The sequence below is a fragment of the Capricornis sumatraensis genome, chromosome 5 (genome assembly GCF_032405125.1).
Source record: "Capricornis sumatraensis isolate serow.1 chromosome 5, serow.2, whole genome shotgun sequence".
In the NCBI taxonomy this organism is placed as follows: Eukaryota; Metazoa; Chordata; class Mammalia; order Artiodactyla; family Bovidae; genus Capricornis; species Capricornis sumatraensis.
In genome coordinates this window covers 35,867,581-35,880,183 of record NC_091073.1, presented here as the reverse complement: position 1 = coordinate 35,880,183, position 12,603 = coordinate 35,867,581, and the positions used below count along the sequence as shown (strand labels likewise).

Genomic DNA, 12,603 nt, shown 5'->3' with positions numbered 1-12,603 from the left:
TCCCTCTCTCCCACCAGTAGGACACATTCAGGGCCCAGTAGGTTCTGTGTCCTACCCCTCTGGCGTTTTTCTCATGTTTTTCCTTCTTGCTTGAAGGACCCACATCCTCTTTTCTGCCTGATTGAATCTTCCGCACTCAGCTTGAGGGCACAGCTCAAACTCCCTTCATCGACTTTTCTTTGCTTGTCTCAGGCCAGAAGCATTTCCCTGCTCCTGTGAGCTGCAGTGGTCATTATTCACACTCAGTTGGCAATTACCAAGACTACAACACTGTATCTTTGTTTTTTATATGTGTATCTAGTCCTGGCTCAAGTTTTAAGTTTGAGAACTCTGGGAGATAGTGAAGGACAGGGAAGCCTGGTGTGCTGCAGTCCATAGGGTCACAGAGTCAGGCGCGACTTAGCAACTGAACAAGAAGTCTTAAGATCCTTGAGGGCAGAGTTCACAGGTCATTCTTTTTTCCTTGCATGGCCATGTTTCCATATATGTTTGCCAGGCATCTGCCATATGAGGGCTGAGTATAGTGGTAGACCAACATAAACCAACAAAGGGCCCTGATTCCTTGTAATCCTTGGTTGTCAACTTTATTTTTTCTAAGATGAGTAACCTTATTCAGTTCTTGCAAGTCTTAGGCAAAGATAGGAGCCCTGTGTCCTACTGATAAGGAGTAAAACTACTGGCTGCCCCTTGCTGAAGACAGATTGATCTGGGAGGTGAAGGTTCACAGCCATCTGGACTAAGGCCCTCCTGGAAGAGTCTTGCTGCCAAGGCTCCACTATTCCTGCCTCCTGGAATGGGGTAAACAATGATTCACACCACGGTAGGCCTTTACGCTTTACCAAGCACATTCATCACATGCATCAGGCTTTCAGAGAAGGTCAGGTTCCAACTTGTTAACAGAGAATCACCTCCAGGTCACCAGACTTGCATCTGTTTTGCTCAACACCTATCATAATGAACAAAAGTTTTAGACTTTAATGATGAATGTGCCAAGGAGAGGACAGTGTGGGGGCTGTTTGACTAGTAGCAGAATACAGACCCTATTTTCTTAGGCGAAAACCATTTCTGGGATTAGTAACTACGATTTAGGGCCAGGCAGTGAAGAGGAAAAAAAAAACCCACCTTGTGCACCCGGGCGGGGTGGTAGTGTTCCCCACTTCCTAGCTCACTCCGGTCGAAGTTCAGGTCGAGCCCGGCATGCAGGAAAAGGGGGTGAAGTGGGACTTTTCAGCCTAAAGGGAGTAGGGGGATGGGGCGGGCAGTGGAGTGGGTTCGGTGGTGGATTCTGGGAATCCCGCACCTGTGGAAGAGACGGTGCTCGAGGTTCCGGGAGTGGCTGCGGGGGCCGGGTCCGCAGGCGGAGGTGTGCCGCGGGGAGGGCGGGGCGGGGCGGGGCCGGGCGCACCTGGGCGGAGAGGGGGAGGCGCGCGGGGCTGAGCCTGGCGGGGGCCGCGGCGCGCGCCAATGGGCAGCGGCTGGCAGCGCGCCCCGCGCCCGAGCCGCAGTCGCGCCCTCTTGCTGCCTGGCGAAGGCGCGGACGGCGCGCGGAGGCGAGCGCGGGGAAGAGCCGCCGGCGCCACAGCCTCCGTCAGGGCATGAGGATGGCCGTGGGTTCCGTCAAGATGCAGCCGCCGTGCGAGAGCCCGGCTCTGGCCGCAGTGGCGGCCGTGGCGGCGGCGGACGGCGCCCTGCGCCGCAGCCCCAGCGCGCGCGAGCCGGAGCGCGAGCAGCTGCCGGTGGCTCCGCGGCCGCGGCTGCGGGACCTGCCGGCGCTGCTGCGGAGCGGGCTCACCCTGCGGAGGAAGCGCAGCGCCGCCGGGGGCCGGGTGAGTGGCCGGGTCTTGCGCGGCCGGAATGGGCGTGGGAGGAGCGCACGTGGAGCCCGCGCCCACCCTCCGGGGCGGCCGAGGAAGGCATCTGCAAGTTGGGGAGGTGCCGGGAGTGGGGCGCTTGTGCCGGACTAGGCAGAAGAGGGCCCCGGGAAAGCGGGGTCGTGGGGTGCCCCCCGCGGAGCGGCGGTTTCCCTCTCCCCTAGGTGCACCTGACTTAGTCCAAGCGCACCTGGATTCTGGCAGCGGGACCGTGAGCATCGCCGGAAGAAGGGCCGTTTGCCTTTCTCCAGAGGGGGAGCTGCAGGTGTCCGGTGCCTAACGGCCGGCCCTGTCCCGACAGCGAGCCCAAGGCCCCAAGCGCGGGACCTCAGTTTTCAGGAGGCAAGAGACGTGTGCACCGGTGTCGGACGCCTCGTTGCAAGCTTTGGGCACCGACACTGGCTCTGGCCGCCGCCACAGCCGAGGGACCGACGCCGGAGTTGGAAGTTCCGGGGCGATCTTTAGCTCCTGGACTCTCCAGTCGCCAGCACTTAGGTCTCGGCGACGCCCTCAGAATCTTAAATATTGACTTCCTGCTGGTGTGTTCGGTAGGATTTCCTGGTGGAGGAGTGTCCCTTGTTGGGTTCTAAGTGCATCTAATGGCCTGAGCAGGTCAGACATGTTTTGTGGTTAAGAGAAGCGGGACGGCCTGGGATCTCTCATAAGTCACTCAGCAGGCACTACTGACTTACGGGTGTCCCTGCTCACCAGGGCCTTGGGCAACTTTGGGAGGTTTTACTTCGCTTTAAAAAATTTTGCATCATTAAGGAGACTTTACCGAGAAGGAACCACAAGGTAGATATTTTGGTCTGTAATTTAAAAAGAAGTCGTAGTTGTCGGCCTTGAAAGATCTTGCTGGGGGACTTCCAGCTCTTGAAAGATAGCTTTGTGAAACTTGAGTCTTAGGGAGAAACACTGGGTTTGGTATGGCTTCCTTTGGGCAGGAAAAGGGTCTGAATCAATGTTGAGTCTTCGGCCTTTCTAGGATGTGTACCTCCTTCCCTAAGAATTCTTCCCACATAGAGATGATTGTTCGTGATCTACCTTAGAAGGATGTTTTGAGGATTAGCTGAGCAGTAATAGGACATCTTTAGGTCAAATGACCAGGGGATTTTAGGAATTACCGCAAATGACCTTACCGTGTGGCTTACAGGGTTCCCTACAAAGAAAGTGAGGAAATGTGTCCCAAAAATATGATAGCTAAATAAACACAAAAATCAGAGTTAGAGACTTTCCAGGAGTCTAGGGGAAAGTATGTTAAATTGTATTCTTGTTACCCTTGACAGTTACTATTTCGCTGCACAGAATACCGGCTGACCGGAGGGCAGCCAGGCAGTCTGTGAGGAGGATCGCCCAGGGTTTCTTTGTAAATAGATCTGGAGTGTCCATCTGCATAGAGGCTTGAACTTCCCCCTGTCTGGGATGATGTTTTGGTGTACCTTACCAAAATACATATTTACTCTTACTAATTATTCTGAATGTGGTTACTTCAAATAAGATATACTTTATTAGCCCTTCTTTGGTTCTAATACTGTACTAGTTCTCCTTGGGACATGCCGAATACATTTCATACGTGCATGCCCAGTTTTTTATTTTTTTTAACTGGGGGAAGATTGTCAAGTTTTCTGACATTGGAAACCCATAATTTTCAACTGTTTTCCCTCCTTTGACTCTGGAACCACCTTTGTGATCATGGAAACTTCCCATCAAAGGAGTTGGAAAGTGTTTGAAAGAAAGAGAAAAATAGGTGAAATATGTATTAGTTTGTTCAGGCTACCATAAAAAAATACCATAGACTGGGGACTTACATAACAGAAATGTATTTTCTCACAGTTTGGGAGGCTGCGAAGTGCAAGATCAAGGTGCCAGCCTATTTAGTTTACGGTGAGAACACTTCCTGGCCAGTAGGCAGCCACCTTCCCTCTATGCCCTGATGTGACCATTCCTTGGTGCCTGTGGAGGAAAAGAGATCACCTTCTCTTTTTTCGTTTTTTAAACTGAAATATAGTTGACATATAATATGACGTTAGTTTCAGGTGTACCACATACTGATTGGTCTTTGCGTACATTAGAAAATGATGTAATGATGTAATTCTAGTTACCATCTGTTCCCATATGAAGTTATTACAGTATTATTGACCATATTCCTTATGCTGTATATGACATCCTCATGGCTTATCTATTTTACAACTGGAGGCTTATACCTCTTAACCTTGTTCACCTGTTTTGTGCCACCCCCGTCACTTGTTTATTCTCTGTATCTTTGTCTACTTTCATTTTGTTTTGGTTTTTAGATTCCATATGTAAGTTAGATCATCCAGTATGTTTTTCTCTAGCTTATTTCACTTGACATAATACCCTCTGGATCCATCCATGTTGTCACCAATGGTAAGAATTCATTTGTTTAATGGCTGAGTAATCTTTCGTTGTATGTATATACCCCATCTTCTTGATCCATTCATCCATCAGCGGACACTTCGCTTACTTCCATATCTTGGCTGTTGTAATAGCGTGGCAGAGAACATAGGGGTGCGTATATCTTTTCTGATTAGGGCTTTTGTTTACTTTGGATTAATACCCACATGTGAGATTCGTGGGTCATATGGTATTTCTATTTTAATTTTTTGAGGAAGCTCCATACTGTTTTCCATAGTGACTGTGCCGACGATAACCGTAACCAGTGGTACGGGAGGACTCCCTTTCCTGTGTGTCCTCACCAGCACTTGTTTGTTGTCTTTTTGATGATAGTCATTCTGACAGGCGTGAGGCGATATCTCACTGTGGTTTTGGATTGCGTTTCCCTGATGATTACTGATGTTGAGCATCTTTTCATATGCCTGTTGGCCATCTGCTTGTCTTCTTTGGGAAAATGTCCCTTCCGGTCCTCTGCCCATTTTCTTTTTTAGTGGGGTAATTTTTGTTTTTGATGTTGAGTTGTATGAGTTGTTTGCATATTTTAGATCAGCTCCTTGTTGGGTATATCGTTTGCAACTAATTTACGTACTCCCATTCAGTAAGCTGCATGGGAGTTTTCGTTTTGTTGATGGATTCTTTCACTGTGAAAAAGCCTTTTAGTTTTGATGGAGTCCCTTTTGTTTATTTTTTCTTTTGTTTCCCTTGCCTGAGGAGACAGATCCAAAGAAGTATTGCTAGACTGATACCAGAGTGTACTGCCTATGTTTTCTTCTAGGAGTTTTATGGTTTCAGATCTTATGTTTGTAAGTCCTTAATCTGTTTTGAGTTTGTTTTTGTATATGGTGTGAGAAAGTGGTCCAGTTTGATTCTTTTGCCTGTGGCTTTCCCAACTCCATTTATTGAAGAGGCTGTCTTTCCTCTGTTGTATAGTCCTCGTTTGTCATAGATTAATGTGCCATTATTTCTGAGTTCTCTATGTGCCAGTACCACATTGTTTTGATACAGGTACTGGCATCTGTGTATCTGTTTTTGTACCAGTACCATACTGTTTTGATGACTGTAACTTTGCAATATAAATTGTTTGAAATCAGGGTATGTGATACCTGGAGCTTTGTTCTCTCTCTTAAAACTGCTTTGACTATTTGGAGTCTTTTTTGTTTTCATACACATTTTAGAATTTTGTTGTTGTTGTTGTTCTGATTCTTCCATCTCTCTCCTTTTCTTATAAGGCCACTAATTCCATCATGGAGATACCACCCTCATGACCTATCTCACCCTTAGTACCGCCCACATGCCCTCCAAATACCAGCATCTTGGGTCTTATGGCTTCAACATTAATTTTGGGGGAACACAAGTATTCAGTCCATAACAGAAGTGTTTGAAGGAAAGAGAAAAACACAAGCAGTGTGTATCAAACCAGTGGATGACTTGTAAACACCTGGGGTCATGTGGTTAGCCCCTTGGTTAGGACAGTGATACTAATGCAAGGAAATCATGGCTAAGCTCTTTCTGTGGACCTTCAGTTTTTTATGTCATGAGCTGTACTTCCAGATTACAGCTGAGTGATTATAGGGACAAGTTAGCACAGATTCATTACCACTGGTAAGAAAGTAGCTTTGTGTATTACACAAGTTGGTAGGAAAGTTTGCAACTTCTGTATTGACCAAGATCTGATTTAGGAATCTCTGTGGCCCTTGCCCATGCTGCCTTGGGCTCTCACAGATCTTAACAATCTGACATCAACTGTCATCAGATAAGCTCTTTGTGAGTTGTGTTGCCCAACCCAGGTGGCTTGTAGGCTGTCTCTTACTGGGAAAATGTAAGCTGACATTCGATTGTTACTATAGAACTCCTGGTTCCTTGGTTCAGTCACTTACTGTCATATTGAATTCAGAATGCAAGCTGGTTGAGACTCTTTGCACCTCTTTAGGCTAGGTGGAATGACTAGATTTTTCTTAGCTACCTCCTAAAAAATCACTGGTAAGATAAGGCACAGATTGACTTTACACCAAAACCATTTAATTTTCTTTTTTAACTTTGTGTTGGGGACATTATGAGAGAACAATGTAATTACTTCCCACCTTTAGCTATTAACATTTTACCAATTTTGTTTCACTTATTTCTCTTTTCCCCACTTTTCTTTTGTGGGGGACTGGTGTATTTTAAAACAAAATCCTAAATTTTCTGTCATCTCACTCATTAGTGTTTCAGTCTACATCTCTGATAAGGACTTTGTTCCTTAAAAAAAAAAAAAAGTTGTGTGCCTTTCTTGCCTAAAATTTTTAATAATACTTCCTTAACATAATTCCCATATTTAATTTTTCTCAGAGATGTCACTTCACTTATGATTGGCTGCAACCAGGAATTAAGGTCCCTGCATTGTGTTTGGTTGTTAGGTTTTCAAATCTATTTTATTTTATAACCATCTCCTCCCCGTTTCTTTTTTCATGGCCTTTGATGCGATGGAAATAGCAGGTCATTTGTCAAGTAGAATGTCCACATCTGGGGTCACTTCTTGTGATGCTGTCTAGTTTGTTCATTTATTTTCCGTGTCTCCTGTAATCTGGCAGCGAGATGGAGTGGCTTGATTAGATCCAGACTTAAGAGCAGCATTCTTGTTAGGTATCACGAGAGACGTGATGCCTGAATGTGTCCCTGTTTGAGATCACAAGAGTGATTAGTGGGTTCAGGTGGGGTCAACTTACCTTTCTACCTTTCACCTAATGATTGTAACATCCTTGATAGTTGTAACCTAGATCCATTTCATTAGAGGTTGCAAAATGATGATCTAAATCTAACATTCCTCTTACATTTATCAGTTGGGATTCTGACTATAAAGAATTTACTCTCAAAAAGAAAAATCAAAATTTACTCTCATGAACTACTTGGGTCTTCTGAAAAAAAGATTGTATAGGAAGGACAAGGGAAAGGCTTGATTTTTTTTCCCTTTTATCAATTTTCTGAGTTATGATTTAATGCCCTAACAACCAGTGAGTTTTTTTCTTTTTCAAGTATCAGTAAGATCTCATATTTGTTTGTTGTTTGTAAATACATTACATTTGTAATGTATTTGTTTCAATCCATTGAAGGCAATATTCTTTTTGATGCTCAGTTTATATGTATCTCCTGCGTACTTCTTAAAAGGCCCTAGTAGTCTCTGATACCTTTCTTCCTTTTCAACACAAGTTATTCTAAGCGTATCTTTTCCCATTTCCTGCTCCAGCCTCCAAATCAGCCATTTTCCCAAGGAGTTCTGATATTTTTTCTTCTGAAAACCATTCATGTCCCTCAACTTTTGCCTCTCATAGTGGTAGAGTTTTTTTTTTTAACCTTCTTTTTAAGTCTTTCATCTTAAGTTTTTGTTTCATTAAAAATTCTTCTCATCAGGCTGCTTCTAAGACTGTCATTTTTTCCCTCTAATGAAATAACTGGTAGCTACATTCCCTCTTTCTATATATACTGTCGGAGTGCTGGGGCTGCCTTGTTTTGGGCTTTGGCTGCTGGAATATTTTCTGCAGTGTTCCACCATGTCTTCATCTCCTTGAAATCTGTCTCACTTACCTCAGTCACAATGATTCACCGGTTGTGCTAGTTTGACTGTTCACCCAAGTCTTCCTGTGATTCTCGGCCTCTGGATCAGTCTTCTCTGCCTTGACCTCTTTCCTTCAGGCACTCTTCACTCAGGCAGGGTCTCAGTGGCTCTTCAGACCTGAGAAACTGGAAGTTCTCTCTTTTTCATTTACAGTCTGTACCCTGATGCGCGCGTGTGTGATCAGTCATGTCCTACTCTTTGCAACCCCATGGACTGTAACCCACCAGGCTCCTCTGTCCATGGGATTTCCCAGGCAGGAATATCAGGGTGGATATTTGCCTTTTCCTTCTCCAGGGGATCGTCCCAACCCAGAGATTGAATCCCACCCTGGTGCTGCTGCTAAGTCACTTCAGTCGTGTCCGACTCTGTGCGACCCTATAGATGGCAGCCCACCAGGCTCCGCCGTCCCTGGGATTCTCCAGGCAAGAACACTGGAGTGGGTTGCCATTTCCTTCAATGCATGAAAGTGAAAAGTGAAAGTGAAGTCACTCAGTCATGTCCGACTCCCTCTCAAAGAAGAACAAGGCTGCCCATTTCCTGTGTCTGAGCTGGAATGCTTCAGGCCTGGCTTACCACCTTCTTCTGCTGGAAATAAGACTTTGTTGATTGAGAAACATGTTCTGCTCTAAGTTATACCAGTATGGCCAACTTATAGTCATTTTATACACATATCTCATAGGCAAAGCATGTCGTTTCTTCCTTGTATTTAAATTAAAATCAGTGCTAACTCTTCATAGCACTTAATTATGTGCCTTGCAGGTTCTGGTATAAACTTTAACAGTCACTACAAGCCTCTGTGTTAGATGCTTTTATTTGCATTCCACAGATGAGTAAAGGGGTTCTCAGGTGGTGGTGCAGTGGTGATGAATCCGCATGCAATGCGGGAGACGTGGGTTCAATCCCTGGGTCAGGAAGATCCTCCTGGAGGAGGACAGGGCAACCCACTCCTGTATCCTTGCCTGGAAAATCCCATGGACCGAGGAGCCTGGTAAGCAACAGTCCATGGGGTCAAAAAGAGTTGGACACAACTGAGTGCACCTGTGTGCACACACACATACACACAGCCCCACACTCACATACACACACACACACACACACAAATGAGAAAACTGAAACCTAGAGGTAACTTGCCCAAGATCACTGAGTGGGCGGGACAAGGGAGGTTTGAGTCCAGCCAGTCTGGTTCCATAGTCCATGTTCTGAATTGACTTTCAAATGCACCGAGGACCTAGGGTCTATTTTTTTTTTCCCTAAATCCATTGTTGTTGTTGTGTCACTCACTCAGTAGTGTCCAATTCTTTGTGACCCCATGGACTGCAGCACGCCAGGCTTCCTTTGTCCTTCATCATCTCCCCGAGTTTCTCAAACTCATGTCCATTGAGTTGGTGATGCCATCCAACCATCTCGTCCTCTGTTGTCCCCTTCTCCTGACTTCAGTCTTTCCTAGCATCAGGACCTTTTCCAATGAATGCCCATAGGCTTTATAGTACCTGCTGGTATGGTCTTACCCCTCTTGAGAATGGTCAGTACATGCTGTTGATAATGCCACACATTAACTTTTCTTTCATTGGAGCACACAAGGGCTTGTGATCCTCCTGGGATTGAGGTGGAGGGGTCGGGGTCTTGGTGGGAGGAGAAGTGCTGTGGTTATAGGTGTGTATAGTAACTAATAGTTACTAAGATTAAAGCTTGCAGTCAGTGTGTCCTAAGCAAAAAACTCCCAGGCCTATCTTCATCAATCCAAAAAGTTTGTGAATTTATCCTCCTTGCTCCTTTCTTATCTGCTTATGGTAGCCTGTCAGAAGATAAAGGTCATTAAGGGAGGCATGTGTCTTCCAGGAAAGGTGAGTCAAATCAGATACGAGAGCACGTGTTGGTCTTATTTAAGAGACAGTGACTTCGGGCCAGCTCAAGCTTTTAGTTGCAAGGCCACTACTGTCTACCCTCGCACGTTATTCTCTGAGCTCTTGAAGCCTCATGTTCTTCTGCTGTGGTGAGATACATTGTGGGTCAACTTTTTCTGAGAACAGAGGCAATGTCTGGGAAGCTTTGGGCACCTTGCAGCTTAAATGTTTTCTTCCCAAGCTGTATGCTTCTTCTAAGCCGATGGACTTACATAAACATATTTATGGAAATCTAGGCCTCAGAAATTTTGCTCTTGTATGCAGTGTCAGTTTGCAAGTTTTTAAAGATTGTGGTGTCCTAACATAGAGTGCATATTTTAGGTAGTGTCTAAATTCTGGTACCATAACAAAACAGTCTGAGGTTCACACCTGCACTGTCTAAAATGGACTTGGCAGTAATTGGTAACTTGTGAAGCTAAAAATAGAAGAAAAGGTGGGAGAAAAGTCACTGGGGATGACTGAGTGCTTGTGACTTTCTTTTTGCCTCAATGTTGCATAACAACCCTGGTTAGGAATACTGATCATTCTAGTAACAATATGTTATCAAGGAGTCATTTGTGAGAGGTTATAAGATTTTATGGGAAGGCAAAGTAGTTAAAATCAATGGCTTCCCCCGCCATGGTTAATTATTGTTATGATAAATCATTTATTTGTAAGTCGGTATGGAAAAGGGAAAGTTCAGGGACAATATTGTGGATGGATTCTGGCACGTCTTTATCAGATTGAAACTTCAGTAGTCCTCTAAAAGGAGAAGGTATTTTCAACTGTGAGAAAATTACCATCTAGAGAGGTTTAATAGCCTTCCATGATCACCCAGCTAAGAAGTAGTACGGTCAGAGTGGGGCCCAGGACTATCTGATTACAATATCTGTGGCCTTTGTGCAAAACCATGTTGTCTAAGCATGTGTGTGTCTGTGTGCGTGTGTGCGCTTGCTCAGTCGCCAGGTCATGTCCAACTCTTTGTGACCCCATGGACTGTAGCTTTGCCAGGCTCCTCTGCCCATTCTTTGCCACTGAGCCGCTGTACCCTGTTGTCTAAGACATGGATGTAATTATGACATGTTGAGCACTGAAAAGGGTACCCCAAGGAACTCCAGTGGTAGAATCCCTTAGTGTGTGGTATGTATATAAAACGAGGGGTGCCCTAGACATTTCAAGTGTAGTGCAAAACACAGCTTATTTTCTTTCCAGTGTCGTAAGTAAATGGCTTCCAGGATTCGTCTTTATCCACTTGCAAGGTTTGATGATGGCTCGAGCAGCAGCTGTTTGTCATCTCTCTGCAATACCAGGCATTGTTCAAGAAACAGGAAGGTTTAGGATGACTCATTCCGGAAGCCATTGCTCTGGAGATTTGGAAACTGACTGGCTGCATATTGCAGGTGAACTTGGAGATTTATATAAAGCAAGTAGCTTCCTTTTCTGGAAGACTGGAAGAAGAGATAGAATGAGTTTCTGATACCCCAGGATTTACATTTCTGATGGTGACTTGTTTGATATTTAAGAAACATCTGATTAGGAAGTGGGAACTGTGCATACCTTTCAAAGTAAAAGAATCCATTTACAATTGAATCAAGTCATTGAGAATACACAAGTGTCTTTCACTAAAATTAAGCTTTGGCCCATTTATCTTTTAATGGATGTGATTACCTGAAACAAATAGCTCTCAACTGCACCCGCCCCCCGCCCCCCGCCCGCCCCACCCCACCCCAGGCCTTTTCTGGAATCTGGGGTGGCACCCTAGAAAAATGCATGTGCAGGTGTAATTTTGCACCTCATTTCAGAGGGCTTGTGGATGTTCTGAAGCCTGGGTCACCACATACCCCTAGTTATAAGGCCTTTCTTCTAGAAGCAGTACCATGGTTCTGTAATTATTTTACTTTTCATCTTCCTTCCTCTAAAAATCTGGCATAGTGTCAGGTGCTCAGTCGGTAAATATTTCCCCAAATTAAAACATTTTATTGGCTGGTTGAATTGGAAATTTGTTCACCTCGATGCAGCGAAAACTTCAGTGAGTCCTGGGAGGAGGTGTGGCCGTGGTGGTGATAACTGTTATTATTTAACAAATTCTCATGTAGCATTCATCATCTTGGGTTGTTTGAGGGACTTTCTTGGGGTTGTTTGAGGTACTTTAAGAACATTAATCTCTGAATCTTCATAACAGCCTTGCATGACTGATGTTCTCTTTGTCGTCTTCTTGTCTGAAGTGGAGAATGAGGTTCACAGAGGCTGGCTAGATTGCCGGAGATCACCTAGTAAGTGGAGGAGCCAGGGTTTGAACCCAGGAAATCTGGCTCTGTATTACAAGGTTTACCTATTCTGCTGTATCTTTTCTCCAAATAAGAAAATGTATTTTCTTGATTACAATCTCTTTCTCATTTTCATTTTATTACTTTTGAAATAGGGATGTCTGTTAAATTAATATGATCATTTAATGGAATATAACTTTTTTCATTTCAAAGCTATTATTAAATTGGTAGTATATGTTAAAATTTGCTTCCCAGGTGGTGATAGTGGTAAAGAACCTGCCTGCCAATGCAGGAGACGTAAGAGACTCAGGTTCGATCCTTGGGTCAGGAAGATTCTCTAGAGGAGGGCATGGCAACCCACTCCAGTTCTTGCCTGGAGAATCCCATGGACAGAGGAGCCTGCAGGCCTACAGTCCATAGGGTTGCATAGAGTTGGACAAGAGTTAGCATGCATGCCATCTTGAAATCTTGATGTCTTAAACAGTTACAGTAAGCCACGTTTTACTTTTTAAATGTAGCTGCATAGTTTATCTGTAGAAATATCAAAGTAAATCACAGCTTTAAAATCGTGCATG

At 44.8% G+C, this 12,603-nt stretch overlaps 1 protein-coding gene across 1 annotated transcript in view; it reads left to right on the top strand.

Moving 5' to 3' along the window:
* Nucleotides 1–1,595: 1,595 nt before the first annotated feature.
* RAPGEF5 (Rap guanine nucleotide exchange factor 5) overlaps nt 1,596–12,603 on the top strand; it is a 234,171-nt gene continuing 223,163 nt past the window's right edge. Inside the window, exon 1 of the mRNA XM_068972629.1 lies at nt 1,596–1,826. Within this exon, the coding sequence (XP_068828730.1) occupies nt 1,596–1,826 (231 nt within the window). The remainder of the gene's footprint in view (nt 1,827–12,603) is intronic.